At 38.2% G+C, this 22792-nt stretch overlaps 2 protein-coding genes across 2 annotated transcripts; one reads left to right on the plus strand and one right to left on the minus strand.

Annotated features, from left to right (window-relative positions):
* Positions 1-4695: 4695 nt before the first annotated feature.
* LOC107767090 (uncharacterized) lies at positions 4696-11529 on the plus strand. Its single transcript, XM_016586002.2, has 6 exons — positions 4696-5047; positions 6071-6206; positions 10317-10401; positions 10489-10536; positions 10938-11059; positions 11155-11529. The coding sequence occupies exons 1-6, from the start codon at positions 4885-4887 to the stop codon at positions 11273-11275; spliced, it is 675 nt and encodes a 224-aa protein (XP_016441488.1). The 5' UTR covers positions 4696-4884; the 3' UTR covers positions 11276-11529.
* Positions 11530-13924: 2395 nt separating this feature from the next.
* On the minus strand, positions 13925-16507 carry LOC107767089 (protein CANDIDATE G-PROTEIN COUPLED RECEPTOR 7). The gene is made up of 2 exons (XM_016586001.2): positions 15817-16507; positions 13925-14966 (listed from the first exon to the last, which is right to left on the minus strand). The coding sequence occupies exons 1-2, from the start codon at positions 16304-16306 to the stop codon at positions 14155-14157; spliced, it is 1302 nt and encodes a 433-aa protein (XP_016441487.2). The 5' UTR covers positions 16307-16507; the 3' UTR covers positions 13925-14154.
* Positions 16508-22792: the final 6285 nt, after the last annotated feature.

The following is a 22792-nucleotide window of genomic DNA, read 5'->3' on the forward strand; positions in this document are numbered from 1 at the left end:
TTTTATTTTTATTTGTATTGATGTAAATATTATTTTATGTAACTAATAGCAACAATTTTTATTGTTTTCGTTATATGCGCATTATGTATATATTTCTCGGGTTCTTCGTTATTTTAATACTGCAACACAAACACAAACACAACAACTTAACATAATTTAAATTCGGCACACATAATGAAAATACATGACATAGAAAGCATAAAGATAAAATACAACACTAAACACATACATTGGTTTGTTTAGTCAACTATTCTCTTCTTCAACCACTCAAATTGATCCAACAACTTATTTTTTTCTTCTTCCACCTCTTTTAGTTTCTCCTTCAACGCCGCAATTTCTCGTTTATACATAATCTCATCACGTTCATATCTTTTGTTCAAATCATAAATATACTACAAAGTTTGTTTGTAGCATTCCTGCTTACAGGGTTCATGAATCCATACCTCAAAATTGCATAAAGGTTCGTCGGGAATCCTATAAAACATGTTCACACACATCCAGTATCGGCGCCCAACTTCACCATCATCCTAATAGTCCGTCATCATACATTTTTTGCCGCACTGGCACCTTGGTACATAAAGGCATTCAGACATTTGTTAAAGCGAAAAAAAACCATGCTTTTATGGAGAGTTTTGCTATTGGTTATTGTTAAGAGCACAGAATAACTAGAATGCGTCCGTTATTTATAGGCAAGACAACACACATAACGTAGTATTTAACCGCATTATGCTAACACATAACGTATTATTTAACCGCGCTATGCTTCGCGTGTTAAAGATTCTTTCGGATACAAAATAACTTTTTCGCAGGCGGGCAGCTTTTCAGTTTGACAAGACAACACACATAACGTAGTATTTAACCGCGCTATGCTTCGCATGTTAAATATTCTTTCGGATACAAAACAGCTTTTTCGCAAGCGGACAACTTTTCAGTTCGACAAGACAACACACATAACGTAGTATTTAAATGCGCTATGCTAACACATAACGTAGTATTTAACTGCGCTATATATATTCACATATTTATCAAAAATCTTCCTCCTCTGACAGTGTAGTTTTCTAATAATAATTTTAGCGTGAAATTCGAAGGTCTACTAAAAAGTTTTCCGTTTTTTAATCCAATACTATTTTTGATTACATGAACGGGAGGGAGAAATTCATTAATTTACTTAACTGAAAAATGGACCATTATCAATAAGATTTAACAATAATGGAAATATAATTTTATTTGATACATCTTGTAATATAAATAAGTACATACACTTATTACAACTATATTACGAAACCCAGTTACTACGTGCATCCTTGATAGTTGGGCACATTAGAAGAACTTCCACCAGGAGCTGGATTACCACCGCCACCCAAACCATCCGAAGGACATTTTCGACGGTCATGTCCTGTTTGCGAGCATATACCACATTTGCACGCATAAACGGTATCACTAACATCCATTTGGTTTCGTATACGCGTTCTCTTCTGTACCTGTATTCGACTCAAAAACTCCTTATTACACACTATTTTAAATGATTCCGGCGGCCAATAATGGTCAGTACTCACTGGCTGCAACTGCCCACTATAGGTGTTTAAGTATGCAGCAACACTATATTGTTTATCAACGTAGTTGGTTGGCCCTAAACCAATATGTTGAAAGCACCTGATGGCAAGTGAGTACGGCATGTGGTAGATGAACCATTTCCCACAAGAGCATAACCTTGTAGATTCATTTATGGTATGTACATTATTCTCCCGATTTTGATGGATAGCGGTGCGAACTTCAAAAATATTTATGTCCTGATCATACTGTAAAGATGAATGCCAATGTGCTCGCCGCCTGTATTTCTCAAATCTCTTCATCGGCAGTGGCATAAATTCAACACCCCTTTCCATCAATGACGTTGCATCTGCAGCCCTTTCAACAAACCTCTCCGTCATCTGCTTGAACGACATGCGCACCATGGCAGTGACAGGCAATCCTCTTGCCGACTTCAATAACCCGTTGAAAGACTTTGACATATTTGTAGTCAGAATTCCCCATCTTCTTCCACCATCCGCATGCAACGTCCACTTGTCAAGCTCATGTCGCATCAACCAACGATAGGCTCTCTCGTCTTCCTGCCTGATAGATTCCATGTGCCTCCGGAATTTATGCTCTTAGTGGTCTGTTAGTACCATCCACATCAAATCATGCAGATCCTTGTTGGGATGTGCCTTCTGGAAATTGGCCTTCAGGTGCCTCACACAGCAACGGTGGTAGGCATAAGGTTCTTGCCATGCCGGCAAATTCTCTACAGAACTTAAGATACCACCATGTCGATCAGATATTAGACAAATATTGGATTGTTGTTTGATAACGTGCTCTTTCAAATGATTCAATAACAATGTCCATGTCTCTTGGCTTTCATTGTCACAAATAGCAAAAGCTAGAGAAAATATTTGTCCATTTGCATATACTGCAACGGCGATCAACTACTTGATATCATACTTTCCATAGACATGAGTGTCGTCTATGGATATTATCGACCGGCAATGCGGAAAACCATCAATTGCTGGTTTAAATGCCCAGAACATGTAATTGAATATATATTCTGGTCTTCCCGGACTCCGCTCAAGCTTCCATTCAACAACCGTCCTCGGGTTAAAGTGTTGCAGTGCGGCCATGTACCTGGGTAGAGCTGCAAATGGCTTATCCCAGTTACCATAAACAATTTCAAACGCACGTTTGCGCCCGAGAAATGTCTTTCTTTTGGTAATGGTATGGCCATATTCCTGGTGGACTGATGTAATGCACTCTTTGATTTTATACCTTATGGACGCTTCAAGGTGTGGAATAAGGACAAGAGAAATCAAGTCAATATCCAAGTTGTAGTGATTCCCATTGAATGTGTCCATTTCACATCTGTGGGTGGGAATATATTTATCCACTTTCCACATACCTATGTTCTTCTTGCTCGCACACAGCATCCAATGACAACCCGTAAACCATCTGCGACAAACAACCTTGTATATATCCGGACTTGACTCTCATACCGTCATCTCACGACACTCTTTTACGCTGTACATTTTCGCCGCCCTGCTTAGGCGCGCTTTATCAGGAAAGAGTATGCATTTTGCCAGCACCGTTAGTCTAGAATCATCCCACATTGTTGTCCGAATTTCATCAAAATCCCTTGTGAGAGTATCCACAACCGGCATACTTGGCAAATGATCAAGGTAGAGAATCTTCCTTGAATGTAACGGCACTTGGAACTCGCACACTCTTGGTCTAAAGGGGGGTTGAGCATACTCCCTCTTCAAATCAGGTCCTTCATTCCCTTCCTCCTCATCACCATCCTCACGAGGGAAGGGTGTGTCGTCTCCGGAATCATCGGCATTGTTGTCATAATCACTGTTCTCTTCCTCACTCTGTGTATCTGCCAGATCCCGATTTAATATGTCGTCTTCGGGCAATTGAGTCAGGACATGTGGTTCAACTTGCTCGTTTTCACTGCACAAACAATAAAATAATAAGCTACTCAAATTAATAAATACTTTCCATATAGCTGTATCACTTCACTTACAAGTCGTGATGTGTTGACATTCCTTGATGGACATTATCCTGTTGGTAATGACTCCCGGATGGACCACCATGATCCAACACACCAGAACTACGCATATTCCAACTGGGCGTGGGTTCATAACTTGTAAAAGTTATATCTGGCCGGTACCCCATGTGGAATATATGAGTGTTAATACAAATTCAATACAACAAAAATATACATCGTAACACTAAGAAAAAATGAAGTTTACCACTCGTCTTGTGGATTATGTAAAACATGAGAGAAATTATTTTCTCGCTCTTCATTCGCCCGTGGTGATAAGTTTAAATAAGGCCAAACTCTTTCAGCCGGAACCTGTCCGGCAAAAACTGCTCCAGAATAACCACCTGACGACTGAGGTTTATCCCTACTATGCTCAACCTCATTATTGCGAACGTCTTCGACCTTGACGTACATTTCCAATATTTTTATCACAAGAAATTCCCGGTATTCACCCGGAGTCCTAAAAAAATCCCTCAAAGTTTCATCATCGTCAATGTTAAACTCAACGTAACAAGCAACCCCTTGCGGAGTGACGGAATACGGATATCTTCCGGTTACTTTAAGGTTCACTAAACGTTTCCTCACACTCATATTTTTACATAACAACGATACCAATGTATCATACTCCGTTGTAAGTGGCAACTTAACATGACACTGTGGAGATAAACTATAGCTGTTTGCCACCACAACCTCACCCCCAAATATAATGAAACCCTTACTTTTCGCTCTTCAGACATTATGAAAAAAATGCTTGAGAATTTAACAAGAAGAAAAATTTAACAAGAGTTACGAATATTTTTGAAAAATCCTAACGCCTTTAAATAAGGCAATGCCTAGCTCGGGGGCTGATTTTTTTTAGGTATAGCGCTCTTTTAAAGGGCGCTATACCCATTTGAATTATTGTTATGTCAGTTAAATGCAGGAGACTTATTGGTGGCCCCACAAAACAAGTATAACGCTCTTTAAAAAAGCGCTATACATATAACACCTTTAATAACAACGTTATAGATGTATAACGCTTTTTTAAAGAGCGCTATAACTTAACTTCCAAAACGTCCGTTAATGTATAGCGCTATTTAAAAGAGCGTTATATATAAGTAACTCTTTTCTTTTTTTTTACACTTATTTCCGTAGAGAACCACATTTAGGTTTTGGACTAGTTGAGTACTACTCCGAACCTAACCGGAACATAAAGTACCATTTTTGTCATTTTCTCCCCTCGCAGCCATTGTTTACTCTGCTTCTTCATTGCCTTAGCCGAAACTTCACACTTTTACACTAAAACATTTTAGCTTCAGAATTCTAAGATGATGGGTTTATTGAGAGCTGTGACTAAATCGAACCGTCCGATTCAAATGGGTCTTCAAAATCAAGGGCTCACGTTGTCCCTCAGCAGACAGTTATCAACCCAAATGGAAACTCCTCAGCAGGACAACTCCTTTGATACATTCCTCCAAAACCCATCTACTGGTACCCGTAAATCTTTCAAATAGTTAATAATTTTTTTTTCTTGCTGTTATTTATTTTTAAAATTCACTCTTTTCTGTTTATAAAATGGGTGTTTTTAATGGTTTGTAGATTGATATGCATATTGCAAGAAAATTATGGATACCCTTTTGCTTATTTGTGCTCTTACGTAGTCTTGTTCATTTACATATCATTTTTTCAAATATTTCAGGGTTTAGGTTTTAAAGTTTTGGCTGTTCTTATTATTGGAGCATTTTCAATTTGCTAGTGGATGACAGTTGCCCTGTTAAATACTTGAGAATTTTGAAATTATTGTTAAGTGGTTATGAAGGATTTGTATTAGTTATTAGATTGTATATGGATAGTACAAAAAATGTGGCTACCCTTGTGCTTATTTGTACCCTAGCTCAGTCTTGATAAGTTGACCTGTCTTTTCTCATACTTCAGTGATTTAGGGTTTAGGGCTTTTGCTGCTTGCTTATTGTTTGAGAATTGCTAATTTGCTACAAGGTATAACTATTTGACGTGTTAAACACCTTCAGATTATAGAAACTCATGTCTGAAAATATTTTGTTGGATTTAGTTTTGTTAATCGATTGTGAATTTAACACTTGAGTGGAGGGAGGCAATAATCATCAATCAGCTGTACCTCAATCCAGATTAGTTGGGGTAACTGGGGTTGGCTATACTAATAATTTGTATCCTTGTCGCTCGCATTCCTACAAGGTCACTGTCCTATCCTAATTTGGCAATTTTTATGCTAACCATCACCCTACTGTAATCCCTTCCTTTATCCAAGTTCCAAGTTTGGTCTAGTTATGTTTCACAGAGCTCACATAGATGGAATTGGAGGCAGATATCAACGATTAAAAGTTATAGGGTTTTAGCAAGGGCATGAATTATTTTACATTACACTGCTTTTGCAGGGTAGTAACAGCAGTCTTGCATCTTTATTCATGCCATATGCTTATGGAAATGTAATCTCATATGAGATTGATCCAGGATCTTGGTCTTTCTATTTCTCAGGTTTGGTTTATGGGAGAATCTATGGCATCGGAAGGCATACAAGGAAGAGTGACATTATTAGCATGTTAGGGGCTTCTAATTTGAGCCTAGATGACGTTAGATTTGAGTACAACGCGAACTATGCTCCAGTTGCTGTGTAAGTTTATTCTTTTATGATATAAGGTTTAACAATATCTATAAGGAAATAGATCATATCGCTATGGTTTTGATTTCTGAGCATCCAAGGGTGTGGCTTGGTTGTCAATGAAGCTAAAATGGTTCATGGGAAATCAGGATTCTAGTCCCTGCAAAAACGCTTGGTGATTTCTTCATCTTCCTAAGTTTTAGTGGATATAGTTACATGTATCTGTATTAGGTACTATTGTGGGCATCTCATTGTTTCTTTTTTATAACCATGGTGTCCGGGCCAGCTTGCGCGCACCTCGACTAATTCCATGGGATACCTGAAATCTCCCACCAACAACAAGTACCAGGTAATTCTATCCACCAAGGCTTGGATAGATGGGAAAAAATCACCTAGTATTTTTTGCCATGGGAAATCAGGATTCTAGTCCCTGCAAAAACGCTTGGTGATTTCTTCATCTTCCTAAGTTTTAGTGGATATAGTTACATGTATTTGTATTAGGTACTATTGTGGGCATCTCATTGTTTCTTTTTTATAACCATGGTGTCCGGGCCAGCTTGCGCGCACCTCGACTAATTCCATGGGATACCTGAAATCTCCCACCAACAACAAGTACCAGGTAATTCTATCCACCAAGGTTTGGATAGATGGGAAAAAATCACCTAGTATTTTTTGCCTTCGCTGGGATTTGAACCCGAGACCTCATGGTTCTCACCCACTCCATTGGCCACTAGGCCGCACCCGTGCATGCAACATCTCATCAACGCTTGCCTCTATTTTGAAATAATGAAACTATAATTTAATCCTGGGATAATACATACTGACCCCCTCAAATTTGTCCCATTTTTCAACTACACAAAATTTTCAGGGTCCCAATACCCCATGTTCTTGTCCAAAGTGTATCTATAACCACCCTAACTGTTGACATGGCAAAGAAAGTGCGCACAATTGGACCAGAGCACGTGAAAGCCAAAAGCAAATCCAAAAAATACAGCCTCTTTACACATGAGCTGCAATTGACTCAAATCATTCGATTCCTTCTCCAAAAATCCTTCTCATATATAAAAATAAAGATTTTTATCCCATGTTTTCTCTCTCCCTCCTCGCTCCATCCGTCTCCCTCAACAACCACCACCATTCTTCCTTCAATCTCTCTCTCTCTCTCTTTCTTTGATCCAAAACCTTTTCTTCGCTTAACTTTCTTTCTACTTCCAAATAACAAGATTCGTTAAAGTTACCCATCATTCTTAGGTTCAAAATTTTTAATTCCCGGCAAAGCACAAATTTTATGAGAGATATACAAAAAATAAAAAGATCTTTTCCATGCCATCTAAAATCATTGTTTGTGGAAATTAATGATTTGATATTAGGACAATTTGTCAGTTTTAATTGAGGTCAAATTTAATTAATTTCGGAAGATGCATGTGAGAATTAAAGATACCGATCCATATCATTTTGCTTTTTTTAATGCACATTAGTGATTTTATCTGTTATCTTATATTAGAGGGTAACATAGGCTATGTTTTAGAAATTAACCACTGAAATCAGACACAGATTAAACCACTGATCTGCACTAATATTATTGATCAAATATATATTGATGCACAATAGCAGTTTAATATATCCAGTAAAATGTTTCTAATAGCATATTTTAGTAGTCATATTCAAAATGCAATGTGTCGGTTTTTCTCTCAACCCAAACCCATGTATGTGTTGTCCACTTTGATCTAACAGAGGTTCACAGATTTATTTCTTGGGCTATGTCATATCGAGCCAAAAATGTGATGGATCAATTTCATCTACGGAGAATAATGATTCTGAATTTTTATGCTCAAGAATGGACCGTTGATATGGACTTTCCTAGCTTTTGTCCATTTCATATAAATACTGTGGATTTGATTTCTAATTTGGACTTCCTTAGCTTTGAACACCTCTGTTGTAAAAATAAAAAATGTTGGGTTTCGATTTCTGATTGTTTGACTTCACTCAGACCAGGCAACCAACATTCTGGAAAAATCCTTGAAATATTCATGTCTTAGCTAATTTATCAAAAAGAATATTCAGGTCATAGCTATTAGGAACATTACTAATGCCTACCAATATATGAAAATTGTTTTGGGATTGTTGAGTATGAAAGAGAAAGGTTTGTTTTTCATACCCTATTAAAAGCTCTATGAAATGCATGTCAAGAATAAATTATTATCCCCTTTACAGACTTTGCCAAATATTATATACTTAGATACAATCGATAATTTTATGTAAGGATCATAGTATAAAACCTTGGCAAGATGTGGGTTCTTTGTAAAGGAAATCTTTATCATTTGGTAGCAATATTTGGAGTCATACTATTACGTCAAAAGCTAATGATGAATAACTAAGAGTGTTAAGGCTAGTAAAACCTAATGATGAATACTATACTTTTATGTCCAAAGCAATATTTGGAGTCATACTATTACGTGAAAGAGAATTGACCTATTCATAGAGTGATCCTATGGTCGTTGCTAGATATAGACTATCTCATTCTTTATTTTGTTTTATTTCTTTGAAAAAAGAAAGGTGACTCAACTTCTCAGCTAGAGTCGGTGGTGGGACCTGTTGGTGTAATGCACGCTAGAACGTGTGAATTCAAGTTCTCATGAACTACTATTAAAAATCAACTTTGTTTTTGTTTTGTTTCTGGACAAACGATATCCGACTAGGCTTATGACTAGATCCTTTTGGATCTACCAGTCGGCCGGCCCTAGCCGTTTACATGAGATGGAGAAGCTAAACTCGAGCATTCCACTGGGCCATGTTAGGTGAGGAAGTACTCTGGATCTTCTTTTTTGGGGCTACAACTTCGTCGCGCTGACTAACATCCCTTTCCATTGTGCATTTTTCGAACAAAGAAGATAACTATAAGATGAATTTGCTCTTCAAGAAACTGCTCAACCTATACCTTCTGCCTGTCTCATATGTGTGGAACCTGGTCTTTTTCAGTTCTAGCCTCTCCCTCGAATACATTGGATAGGTAGGCTTGGGTGAGAAATGGTTCCTTCTTGTAATAAACTTTCCTTGAATACTTATTTATAATCCAACACTATCTTAATGTTGGAGGATGTTCTTATGAATAAAATATTTTACTTTTACTTATATAAAAACCTATGGGTCGTTGGTTTGTTGGATAATGGATAACAATCCCGGAGAACGTACGAGATTATTTTATCTCGTGTTTGGTTGAATTTCTTATTCCAGAATTAACAATCCAGGGATTTATATCATAATTGTGGTGTTTTTTTATACCACATGCAATGTGGGTAACAATCCGGGGATTACTATTCCCGGGATAAAACACCAAAATAACAAAGATGTTTTCTCCAAAACTCTTCTCCCAAAGTCCTTTAAAAAATTCAAGGATGAAATTGGAAATAAACATTTTTCCCAATTTATCTAGTGTAAAACTGAACACATGTTTTATATTATACCCTATATATCCATTTCTAGTCCAATGAACGAAACGTGTATCGTTAGAAGTATCTCTACTAAATAATCATGTTATTTAATTCGCGTATTGTAATCCTGGTATAACTTGTTTACCAATCAAATGACCACCAGTTTGTTATCATATTGAATGTCTTGCTTTAATTTTTTAAATGATTTTTAAGGTAGTATTGGCTAATAGCTTGCTGAGTTAATCTGGATTACACTACCAATAGTTAGTCAATGTGGGTAATAGATTACTCCTTAGTTTATACCAGTTTCCTTGGGATGTTTCTTATCAGAGTTGTTTCTTTTTCCACCAGTAGCTTTTGAAGTTGTTGTTTTTGTTTGTTTGTCCTTTTACCTTTTTGTGAGTTGCGCTTCATGTGAAGAATTTACCAACCTTTGACTCCTTTCATGTATGCATTTTTATGGTATTAGTTAATATACGCAAGCAATAGGCATCCATTTCATGTATGCATTTTTATGGTATTAGTTGTTTGTTTGTTTGTACGAGAAGTAGTTTTATTTTTCTTGTCTAAGCACTTAATATATATTTTTGATAAATTACTTAAAATATTCAATTAATGGATGCCTATTGCTTGCGTATCAAAGAAGAAAATGCTTATTACGTCTCTGTTCCCTATTATATCTCTCGAATAGGATGATTCAGTTCCGTACTCGGAATGCTTATGACGCTTCACTGAGGGCAGTTGTTCGGACGAGTCGCTTGTTCAGAATGGAGAGGGTACTGTTTCGAACATACATCTGGTTGATTATTAATCTCTGGAGGTTTGCATGCAGAATCATCATTTCTTTACCTTTCTGATTGTAGGCTGATCGTCAGCAGTGGGACACTTTGCCACACTATGATGGAAAAACTGTAAGTGGGTCTTTGGTGTTAACTGTCTTCATCATTCTTTCTGGTTGTCTTTTACTTTTTGGCGTGTAGGAGTGTGGTAGATGGTGGTGGAAGGGCTGATGACAAATAAAAACCGGGAAAAAACACAAGGTGATTTTTTCTCATCCGCCTAAGCATTAGTGAGCGGAGTTAATACATGTGCTGGTGGAAAGTAACAAGTACCTAGTGGAGTAGTCGAGGTGGGCCCAAGCTGTTCCACACAGTAGTTTAATAAAAAAAAAATACCAATGAACTTTTCTTTCTTTCTGAATGCAATGAGATTGATGATAAATTAAAGATGGATATTCGATTCATTCATTTCTAATAGTAGTACAAAAGGGCTTTGAAGCAAAAAATCTATTGATGGTTGTCGGCTTTTTCAGATTTTATTGCAAGGGATCCCACGGAATGCACTGGCGGATGATGTGGAACGTTTTCTTTCTGGTTGCCAGTATGATGGATCATCAATCCAAATATTCGCCAGACAACAACGAGGTTTTGATAGGTATAGAAGCTTTACCACTCACATCTCGCTGGCTCTTTTAACTGTGATGTGTTCTCTGTTCCTTATAAGATGGAGTTTTGGTTTATTTGTTGCAGACCACCAGCTAGAGTGGCCCTTGTGCAGTTCCCTTCGCAGGCTTTAGCCACACACGCATTTATTACGAAGAACAGAGGCTTCGTTCTTAATAACCAAATTGCTGTTCGACTTCTTCAGTAATCTCCTCCATCTTCAAAATAATCTACTTTCCATTTCCATGTGAGCATTATTAGGATGTGAGATGACAATTACAAATGTTTTGATCATCTGCCTGCATGTCCAGGCTTCAGTCCCTTTCAAATGAGTACTTTTTATGTTCATTTACTATAGAGAAAGCTGAGATGAAATTCAAAATGCTAGTCTTACCAATATTTTGTTTTGAATAACATAAATATGTGAACACACTGTCCTTTCAAATGAGGGTTTCTACTTTATTTTACGTTGCATTTTATTTTTTAGCGGGGTTCTGCTGATCAAGCTGTGGTCTATTGTGCCAAATACGTTTGCAGTGAAGGCACATTGTAAGTTTCAAATTCAGGTTTCATCTTTGTAGGCAAAACCAAAACAGCCGAAACACAACGGTGAATTCAGGATTTAGATATTGTGGATTCTGAGTAACGACATTGGGTCTGGAAACGTATTTCTAAATCTATCTAAACATATTCGTTCATACATACAAAGTTCAACCTCGGATTACTGGGTTCTATCGAATCTGCGAAATGACTTGATCCCATCACTGCCAAACATTGGAAGACAATTCTTGAACAGCTTCCAGAATAAGAGTCAGTGTATCTCAATCTACTTCCCATATTTCATTAAGTTTTATTCATTGTTTGCAGCAGCCTTTCTGCTGGCATCATGGCTTTTCTTCACAAAAGCCAGGGTAATTGAAAAAAAAAAAAGGACAACGACTCAGTAACATTTTATTAGGCCAACGTTTGGCCTTGTAGTAGTTGCTTTGTTGGCCCATTGTGGCCCTTTTGTTTTGAAAGTTGCTGGCTCTTTTCTAGCCAAGCAACTACTTTCTCTTGGCTATAAAATGGGCAGATGATAGTTCACCCGATAACACCGATTTGAGAGTCGAGAGTTTATCTTTTCTTCTTTTGGAATAGGGAGTATTTGTAAGAGAGTTTGGTTTGAGAGACACTTATGTGAGCCTTTTTCTGGAGTGATTTTGTAGAGCAATTTATGCAAAATATCCATTGAACTTAAAATAACTATCCTTTCCTACCCATTTAAAAACTATTTACAATATATACCTACTCAATTAAAACTAATTACCTCTACCTACCTACCTACCCATTCCAACTTTTTTTCTATTCATTTGGCTTGGCTTAGCTTGATTTGGTTTGACTTTGTTTGGCTTCCTTGAATTGGCTTGGCTTGACTTGATTTTGTTTGGTTTGGTTTGGCTTCACTTGAATTGGCTTGGTTTGACTTGATTTGGTTTGGTTTGGCTTGAATTGGCTTGGCTTGGTTTGACTTCATTTGGCTGGGTAGGAAAAAAAGGTAATGGGTAGGGACGGGTAAATATATTCCGCCACATGGGTAATTGCTAAATTTGAAACAAAGTTATAACACAAACTTATCTTCATATTTAGTTTTAACATTTATATTACTCAAATCCATAAGAAGGAATCAAATTGTTTAGATGTGAGAGTATAGATGTATCTTCACCCATATGAGATATGTAAAGCTTTTACTTTATGTAAAGCTTTTACTTCAGGTAAAGTTTATTTGCCATTTGTTCTCTTCATGTACATAATTTTTAATTTTTCTCACATGCCTTTGGTTGTGCTTTTTGCAGCTACCTCACGTAAAACCTCATTTGAGAGATTTGAAATGACGGACGAGGAGTTTATCGTCATAGACAGAAAGATAAAATCATGTATCATTTGATATCTCTCAAATGAGGTTTTGCATGCGGTAACTACAGAGTTGCTATTTTTATTAGAAAGGCTACAATAATTTTGAGTGTTGCTATTTTTATTAGAAAGGCTACAATACGTTTGATTGCTTTAAGTCGAAAAGTATAAGGAAAAGAAAAAGGGGAACGAAAAATTGACATTGCTGAAGTTAGTGTTTATTGTTATAAGAAAGGCTACAATACGTTTGATTGCTTTAAGTCGAAAACAAAAAAGTATAAGGAAAAGAAAAAGGAGCACGAAAATATTGATACTGCTGAAGTTAGTGTAGCAGTGGATGAGATCGAGGGAACTATATTTTTAGCGACCGAAACTAATTTCAAATCTAATGATAAGTGAATTTTAGATTCCGATTGTTCGTATCATATATGTCCCTGGAAGGACTTTGTTTTTTACATGACACAAAGTTTTCCCTTTTATCAATGTAGTAGTGTTATGTACAGTGACTGACCCAGGATTTTGTGCAAGCGGGTTCAATCTTAAAAGTACATAATTTTAGTCGTAAAATAGTAGTTGTCAAGTGGGTTCAAATAAAATATGTATATTAAAATATTTAATCCTAATTTATACATATACACAATATTATTTTTTGATGAAGCGGATTCAGTTAAACGCTTGCCACCACGGATTATGTAAGTGGAAAAAACTTAACCCAGTCTATGATGAGCACGCTCCAGTGCACCCCAAAGTCGTCAAGAGTATAATTCAAACAACATAAGACACAACAAAAAACACATAACGAGATGGACAATAAACAATTACCGCCACCAAGCCAACAGCCTGAAAAAAGCATGGCTAAGTTAAATTTTAGTGTGAAGACCATGCACTTCTTAACAACTTCATGTCAGTTCTTGACTCCTTAGTGGAGAGAGAAGGCAAGGAAAGAGAATAGAAGGGACAGATGAAACAAAATCATGATAAGGGACTATTACATGAAATGAGGTTTATATAACAATTACATTACATCAGAATTTCATTATCCAAAATTACAAGCCTCTTTTGTGATTCCAAAGCTACCAAAAAGAAAAGTGAACTGTAATTCATCCCGGTAAACCTACTATCACTTAAATAAAACTCGCAGTGTTAGGCTGACAACTGTATAATGGCAGGAGAGAGCAGCCACAGATCTCAAAATCACAGCTCAAACTCCTCATCCCGAAGGGCCAATGCTGCAGCCTCTTCTTCCTCATCATCAAGAACAAAGTATTCATTCTTCTCCACTGGCCTAAACATGTAAAACATCACCATGTAAAAAGCTAAGCTAACTATTTCTTCCGCAGAATATGCCACCCATTGATACTTATAAGCTGAAATTGTCCTCAAGGCAAAAACCACGATCCTTGTGAAGTACAAGTATCCAATCACCACAATATAAAACTGCCTGAAAAGAGTTAACTTTGCCAAGTTCCTTGCTGCCTTCCCATCGGTCTTGGAAGTCTCCCTCAACGACCTAATTGACCACACAATGGGGAAAATAATAGCACAGCAGCAGATAATATCAACAATCAAAAAGACCTGATTCCAAGTCACCCAATCCTTAATGAAAGGACCTGTTTCTCCAATCACAACCGAAGCCACATTAGCCAAAACCTGAAGCGGAATCACAATCATCAGCACCTTCTTCTCCCTCTCTTGCAAAAATGGTTTCAAGAACGACCACCCAGTACCGATCAAAACAATAACAGTGAAAAGCAAAACCACACGCATGGACTGGAAAATGTAGAACAACACATCCCATCCATGTGCAGTCCCAGTAACTTTAACATAATGCTTATCCTCAGCAGCAAAAAGCAAATTCAACGCCTTCATTACAACCAAAAGTGCCATAAGCCCATGAATCCTATGCACAGATTTCTTATTCTTCAAACATACCAACACCCAGACGCCCAGAAAGCCAAAATAAGCCAAGGAAAACAAAAAGTACAACGTGGGCAACTGAGTAAGACCTGCAGAAATAGGGCAAATTTATGATTAGTTGAATATGCAGAGGGAAAATACAAAGTGGGTAGCTGAATCACTGTTATTTCCACTAATGTGGCACTAATGTGGGTTGCCGCGTAGCATTCATTATATTTGAGTAGGATTAGTTAGTAAAAGTATCATTATCTAGAGATGCATTTATTATAAAGGACTATTCGTAAAGTCATTTGCCAGTGTTTGGTTGGTATAAAAGTACCATATGTTAATAGTACAAGAATAAGACGGAAGGATATGTTTTGGTGATACTTTTGAATATTGATGAAACAAGTAATATGAAGTAAGATTTGGATATCCGCAAGAAGAAATAAGATTTGGATATCCGCAAGAAGAAATTACTTTCCCCAAGTCATTTTCCCTGTGTTAATGAAAACTATTTCTCTTGTAAAAGGGGGTTTTCACAATTCAAGGTAACCAAACAACCGAAAATAATTTCATCATGAAAAAAATATTTTGTTTTCACAATTCAAGTTATAAACAATGAAGAACGATCTCCTCAAGGAAAATATTTGGTTCTTACAATTCAAGGTAAAATGCCGGAAAACGATTCCATCAAGGAATATATTTTCCTGGAAAACATTTCCGCCAAACCAAAACAAAAAGGACATTTCTATCAAGGTGATTCCCATCTGTTTAAGCCTTGGCAGACAAACTAACCTGGTACCTGTGCCAGTGAAAGGTACCAGGTATCCGGTGGAAACTCATCAAATGCATGGATTTCCTACTCTTCAAACATAAGATACATCTGTATATATCCAAAAACAGAAAATGACCAAAAAATAAAAAAATAAAAATACATAGAGGGTAATCGAACAAAACCTGCAGAGAGATAATCTTTAACACGGCCATCGAGATTATAAAGCTCAGTACGTACATCCATAGACACCTTCGATTCAGGTGCACAATTAGCAAAAAACAGAGAGTATTCATTAGGTGAAGTTACAGGGTAAGCTAGATCGAACGACGAATTAGGCGGAGGAGAAAGATCACGAAAAGTGAAAAGACGTTGAATGTAATTTGAATCAAGGACACAGAAATTAGGGTTTTGTTGAAGCTCAATTAGGACTTGAATTAGGGATTCTTCGGATAAGAGGAAGAATCCGAGACGCCAAGCGTCAGGCGATGTTACGGTGGAGATGACAGAGACGGAGGAGACGGAGATTGATGTTTGACCCGTGTGTGTGAACCCGAACCGTTCGAAGAGGATCATGGGCCGGTTATCAGATCGGATTTTGAGTTTTTTTATTTCGCCGGCGGTGAATGAGGAGAGGCAGAGTAGAAGGAGGAGGAGGATGGGTAGTTTCGTCATTTTGAGAGGCGGTGGAATGGAGACTGCGGTGGTGAAACTGGTGGCGGAGAATGGTGGTGCACGGCGGAGGAGAGATGCGCGGGGAATTTGGTGAATGGAAAGTGGGAAGAAAATGGGGAAAGGAGAATTTGGCGTGAGTTTTACAGGAGGGTGATTGTGAAATGACGATATTAACCCCAAATGCGTTAGATCTGGATATTTGGTGGGATCCAAAACCAAGAGAAGACTTTGTTTTTTTAGCATTTAAAAGAAGATGAAATTACCAACGTAATTTGGAAGAAATTATGTATATTTATGGGTAATCTATTTTAGTACGTATTGTTGTAATATAATTCTTCCACAAACAAAGACTAATATTCATATGATTTTTCGGTCGAGATCGTAGCACGGAGCTTGTCTATTACGATTTACCTTTTTAATGTGGTTTGCGAGCTATTGCATTAGAACGGAGTTTACCTAGAGCGCACCCGAAAGTTAGGGACTACGGGTTCCCTAATTTACAAAAAAAAAATATTCATTTTTGTTGTATGTAAAATTAATACTACAACTTATTCTTACCATTTATTATGTAATATTACCTATGTGTTGATAGAAAATGATAAAAGTAATAGCGTAATTTTCCAATAATGCTAAGTATATCTAACATGTTATAAAGTAAAAATATTATTATTATTCCGTTAATATCAACACTTTATTTGATTCTACAAATATGGTATTTTTAAATATTCTATACATATAGGATTAACATTAGGTTCACAAATATACATTGAACCTTATTTTTTATATGATAAAAAGAAACTATACTATACATCCTCTCGTTATCTATTATCAATGGTAAAGTAGAAAAGCAAGTATCCCGGCCAAGTCTCAATATATCATGATAGCGCCTATCACATTACTAGGCAAGTCGACAATCACAAAATAATTACGCATTTTAAATTAAAAGCATGATGTAATAAGTTTAATAGTGAAAAATCTCATAAATAACTGATAAGAACAACTGCGACTCAACCAGAAAATTCCCAAAATTCGGGTGTCACCGAGTACATGAGCTATTGATTAGTGTCAACACAGTCTAAATCTCTAATACAACTGTTTGAAAGATAGAACAGTACAAAATAAAACTGAAAAGAAGGAGAGTCGAGGTCTGCGGGCGACAAAACAGCTACCTCAATAGTCTTCTAGCAGATACTGCTCCGAGTCTAGCAACCACCGGGTCCAGATGTACCTGGATCTGCACAAGAATTACGGAGTGTAGTATGAGTACAACCGACCCAGTGTACTCAATAAGTAACAGGACTAACCTTGGGTTGAAAGCAGTGACGAGCTCAGAAAGACACAGTCCAAATCCAGATAATAACAATACATGACAGTAATAACTCGGAGAATTCCCATAATCAATTCGTACACAGTACAAAAATTTAGACATGCTCTCAAGTTCAACAATTTAAGGTCAATACTGATAAAATATCCCAAGTATAGCCAGCATAAGGAATGTTACGTCTCTATGTCTACATGTCAAATATGCATGTTACATGTAATGCAACACAGTAATAAACTCATGTACTCACACTCTTAGAGTACTCAATATCACTCAGCACGCTCAATCACTCAGCACACTCAATCGCTCAGCACTCTCAATCACTCAGGCACTCAGCACTCAACGGTATATGCGCTCACTGCTGGTATGTCAGACTCCGGAGAGGCGGATCCTGTCTAAGTGCTAATATAAGCTAACATGGCATGATGCGGCGTGCAGTCCGATCCCATAAATATGTCAATAAATCCTGCTGCGGCGCGCAACCCGTTCCCATAAATATCACTCACAAACCGGCCCCTCAGGCCCCAACTCAGTCATCAATCTCTCCAATCTCTTGGGCTCACAAATCTCATGCCAATCAGCCCAAACAAGGATATCATGATGTAACAATAAATGATAACAGAGACTGAGATATGATATACAAATGATGAATGTAACTGAGTACATAATTGCAATTTAAGCAAATAACCTAACAGCAAAAATGACCTCAGTAAGTCCCAACAAAATAAGCATATAGCCTAAACATGATTTCTAACATGGATCGCAGCTCAATTACTCTAACACGTAGGGATTACATGAATAACAATAAGATTTGATAACTATACAGTATCACAAAATCAACCGAGTCACAATTACTGCGGTGCACGCCCACATGCCAATCACCTAGCATGTGCGTCACCTCAACATCAACCATATAACACGAAATTCGGGATTCATACCCTCAGTGCCAAGTTTAAAAGTGTTACTTACCTCAAACCGCGCAAATCGTAACTCCAACAAGCCCTTGCCTCGTGAATCGGCTTCCGAACGACTCGAATCTAGCCACAAACAACTTAATACAATCAATATAAGCAATAGGAATCGATTCCATACGATAAAGCTAAGTTCTTTAACCAAAGTCAAAAAGTCAACCCTAGGCCCACATCTCGAAACCCAATAAAATTCACAAAATCCGAACAATCATTCAATAACGAGTCGAATCATATAAAAATTATTCAATTCCAATCTCAAATCGCCTTTCAAATCCTCAAAATATAGCTTATGAAGTTTTTCACAAATTTCCTCAGATTTTCCAACCCAAAACACTAATTAAATAGTAAAAACAATGATAGATTCATGTATATTAATCAAATCCGAGTTAGAATCACTTACCCCAATCAACTTCTTGAAAATCTCTTCAAGAATCGCCCAAAACTAAGGTCTCTGGCTCAAAAGATGAAAAATTAAACAAAACCCTCGATTTGGAAATAATATACTACTACCCAGTTGCCCTTCTTCGCGAATGTGGAAAGTGCCTCATGTTCGCGAAGCACAAAATCCTCAGGTGCCAAATTCCTTTTACGCAAATGCGAGACCTTCCTCGCAAACACGATGACCACTGAACCAATCCCTACGTGAACGCGACCCATCTCTCGCGAACACGAAGGCTTACATGTCTGGTGCCCCACATGCCTCATCCTTCTAAGCGAACGTGAGTCCCATCTCGCGATCGCGAAGCCCAGACCCTCAAGACCATCGCAAACGCATCATTCTTCTTGCGAAAGCGAAGAACAGACTTCACCAGTCACCGAGATACACATCGTGAACGCGAGACCTCTCTCGCGAACGCGTATAAGGAAACTAGACACCAGCAATTCAGCAACTCTACAAGGCCAAAGTCAATCCGCAATCAATCTGAATCTCACCCGAGGCCCCCGAGACCTCATCCACACATACTAATACATCTTAAAACATCAAACGAACTTAGTCGAACCCTCAAATCATATCAAACAACATCGAAAATACAAAACTGCACCCTAATTCAAGCCTAATGAACTATTGAACTTCCAACTTCTAAAACCAATGAGAAACACACCAAATCAACTCTGATTAACCTCAAATTTTGCACACTAGTCATAAATGACACAACGTACCTATTCCAACTTCCGGAACCAAAATCCAAGCCCATTAATAACAAAGTTAACTCGTGATCAAATTTCTTATCTTTCCAACTTTCGTCAATTCAAGCCAAAATGATCTAGGACCCCCAAATCAATATCAGGACACACTCCTAAGTCCAAAATTATCATACGGAGCTATCTGAACCATCAAAACTCTATTTCGCAATCATTTACACATAAGTCAATATCCGGTCAACTCTTTCAACTTAGGCTTCCAACCTTGGGACTAAGTGTTCTAATTCATTCTGAAATATACCCGGAACCAAACCAACCACCCTGCAAGTCACATAACAATAAATGAACATAAAATAAGTAATAAATAGGGGAACGAGCTACAATAATCAAAATGACCGGGCGACTCGTTATATTCTCCCCTTCTTAAACAAACGTTCGCCCTCGAACGGGGCTAGAATCATACTTGGAGCCTCAAATAGGTGTGGATAGATGTTCCACATCTCCCGCTCAGTCTCCCAAGTAGCCTCCTCGACTGGCTGACCTCTCCATTGTACTTTCACTGAAGTTATATTCTTTGATCTCACCTTTCGAACCTGCCGATCCAAAATGGTCACCGGCTCCACATCATAAGTCAAATCCCCATCTAACTGAACCGTGTTGAAGTCCAAAATATGAGAAGAATCACCGAAATACTTCTGGAGCATGGAAACATTAAATAGTGGGTGAACACTCGATAGACTAGGTGGCAATGCAAGCACCTCAAAAGGGCCAATATACCGAGGGTTCAACTTGCCCTTCTTCCTGAACCTCATAATACCCTTCATGGGTGAAACTCTGAGCAATATATTCTCTCCCACCATATAGGCAACATCAAGAATCTTTCGATCGGTGTAACTCTTCTGTCTAGACTATGCAGTGCGAAGCCGATCCTGAATCAACTTAACCTTTTCCAGAGCATCATGAACCAAGTCAGTACCCAATAGCTTAGCCTCGCCCAGCTCAAACCAACCAACCGGAGACCGACATCGCCTCCCATACAAGGCCTCATACGGAGCGATCTGAATACTCGATTGATAGTTGTTGTTGTAGGCAAATTCTGCAAGCGGTAGATACTGATTCCAAGAACCCCCGAAATCCATGACACAATCGCGTAACATATCCTCCAATATCTAAATGGTGCGCTCGGACTGTCTTTTCGTCTAAGGGTGAAATGTTGTACTAAACTCAATTCGTGTACCTAACTGTCACTGCACTGCTCTCCAAAATTGCAATGTGAAATGCGCGCCCCGATCTGAAATAATGGACATCGCCACATCGTGAAGGAGAACAATCTCGCGGATATAGATCTCAGCCAACCACTCCGAAGAATAGGTAGTCCCAACTGGAATGAAGTGCGCATACTTAGTCAACCGGTCCACAATTACCGATATAACATCAAATTTCTTCAAAGTCCATGGGAGCCCAACTACGAAGTCCATGGTGATACGCTTCCATTTCCACTCAGGAATCTCAAGTCTCTGAAGTAAACCGCCAGGTCTCTGATGCTTGTACTTCACCTATTGACAATTCAAGCACTGACCTACAAACTCCATGATATTTTTCTCCTCCACCAATAGTATTGCCTTAAGTTCTGATACATCTTCGCAGCACTCGGATGAATGGAATATCGCGAACTATGGGCCTTCTCAAGAATCAACTCACGTAACCCATCCACATTTGGCAAACAAATCCGATCATGCTTCCGCAACACCCCATCATCTCCAATAGAAACCTCATTGGCATCACCGTGCTGAAACGTGTCCATAAGGACAAGCAGATATGGGTCATCATACTAACGCTCTCTTATGCGATCATATAAAGAAATCCTAGAAATTATGCAAGCTAGAACCGGACTAGGCTCCGAAATATCTAACCTCACTAACTGATTTGCCAAGGCCTGAACATCTTATGCAAGCAGTCTTTCACCAACAAGAATATATGCAAGGCTACCCATACTCACTGTCTTTCTACTCAAGGCATCTGCCACTATATTGGCCTTCCCGAAATGTGCCTCAAATTTAGATCCTTTTGCTTGAACAAGTGCTGAAGACTCCAATGATCTGTAAATACTCACAAGACACACCACATAGATAATGCCTCCAAATCTTCAATGCATAAACGATAGCTGCCAACTCTAAATCATGAACGGGGTAGTTCTTCTCATGAGGCTTCAACTGTCGTGAAGCATAAGCATTCACTCTACCCTCCTGTATCAAGACACACCCAATACCAATCCCAGAAGCATCATAATACACTGTATAAGAACCTGATGTTGAAGGCAAAATTAGAACTTGAGCTGTGGTCAAGGTAGTCTTGAGCTTCTGAAAGCTCTCCTCACACTTATCCGACCACCTGAATGGAGCACCCTTCTGGGTCAACCTGGTCAAAGGCGCTGCAATGGACGAGAAACCCTCCACAAAGTGGCGATAATATCTGGCCAAGCCAAGAAAACTCTGAATCTCAGTAGCTAAGGACGGTCTGGGCCAACTCTGAACAACCTCAATCTTCTTCGGATCTACCTTGATCCCCTCACTGGACACCATATGCCCTAAGAACGCCACCGAATCGAGCCAGAACTCACACATTGAGAATTTAGCATAAAGTTTCTCCTTCCTCAATGTTTGTAGTACAATCCTCAAATATTGTACATGCTCCTCTTGACTACGTGAGTACACTATGATATCATCAATAAATACTATGACAAACAAATCAAGATATGGTTGGAATACACTGTTCATCAGATGTATGAATGTTGCTGGGGCATTGGTCAGCCAAAAGACATCACAAGGAACTGGTAGTGACCATAGCGGGTCCTGAATACCGTCTTTAGAATATCAGAGTCCCGAATCTTCAACTGGTGATACCCAGACCTTAAATCAATCTTAGAGAACACTCTACCTCCCTGAAGCTGGTCAAATAAGTCATCAATGTGCGATAAATGATACTTGTTCTTAATTGTAACTTTGTTCAACTGCCTATAGTTAATGCACATCCGCATAGTACCATCATTTT

Source organism: Nicotiana tabacum, chromosome 2 (assembly GCF_000715075.1).
Source record: "Nicotiana tabacum cultivar K326 chromosome 2, ASM71507v2, whole genome shotgun sequence".
Classification (NCBI taxonomy): domain Eukaryota; kingdom Viridiplantae; phylum Streptophyta; class Magnoliopsida; order Solanales; family Solanaceae; genus Nicotiana; species Nicotiana tabacum.

What these genes read in the sequence shown, in the direction of transcription:
- LOC107767090 (XM_016586002.2), top strand. Translation starts at nt 4,885, where the DNA reads ATGATGGGTTTATTGAGAGCTGTGACTAAATCGAACCGTCCGATTCAA. An exon ending in GCTTGTTCAGAATGGAGAGG is followed by an intron (nt 10,402 to 10,488) that starts GTACTGTTTCGA and finishes TTCTGATTGTAG; the next exon opens with GCTGATCGTCAGCAGTGGGA. An exon ending in CACACTATGATGGAAAAACT is followed by an intron (nt 10,537 to 10,937) that starts GTAAGTGGGTCT and finishes CGGCTTTTTCAG; the next exon opens with ATTTTATTGCAAGGGATCCC.
- LOC107767089 (XM_016586001.2), bottom strand. Translation starts at nt 16,306, where the DNA reads ATGACGAAACTACCCATCCTCCTCCTCCTTCTACTCTGCCTCTCCTCA. An exon ending in TAAAGATTATCTCTCTGCAG is followed by an intron (nt 14,967 to 15,816) that starts GTTTTGTTCGAT and finishes CTATTTCTGCAG; the next exon opens with GTCTTACTCAGTTGCCCACG.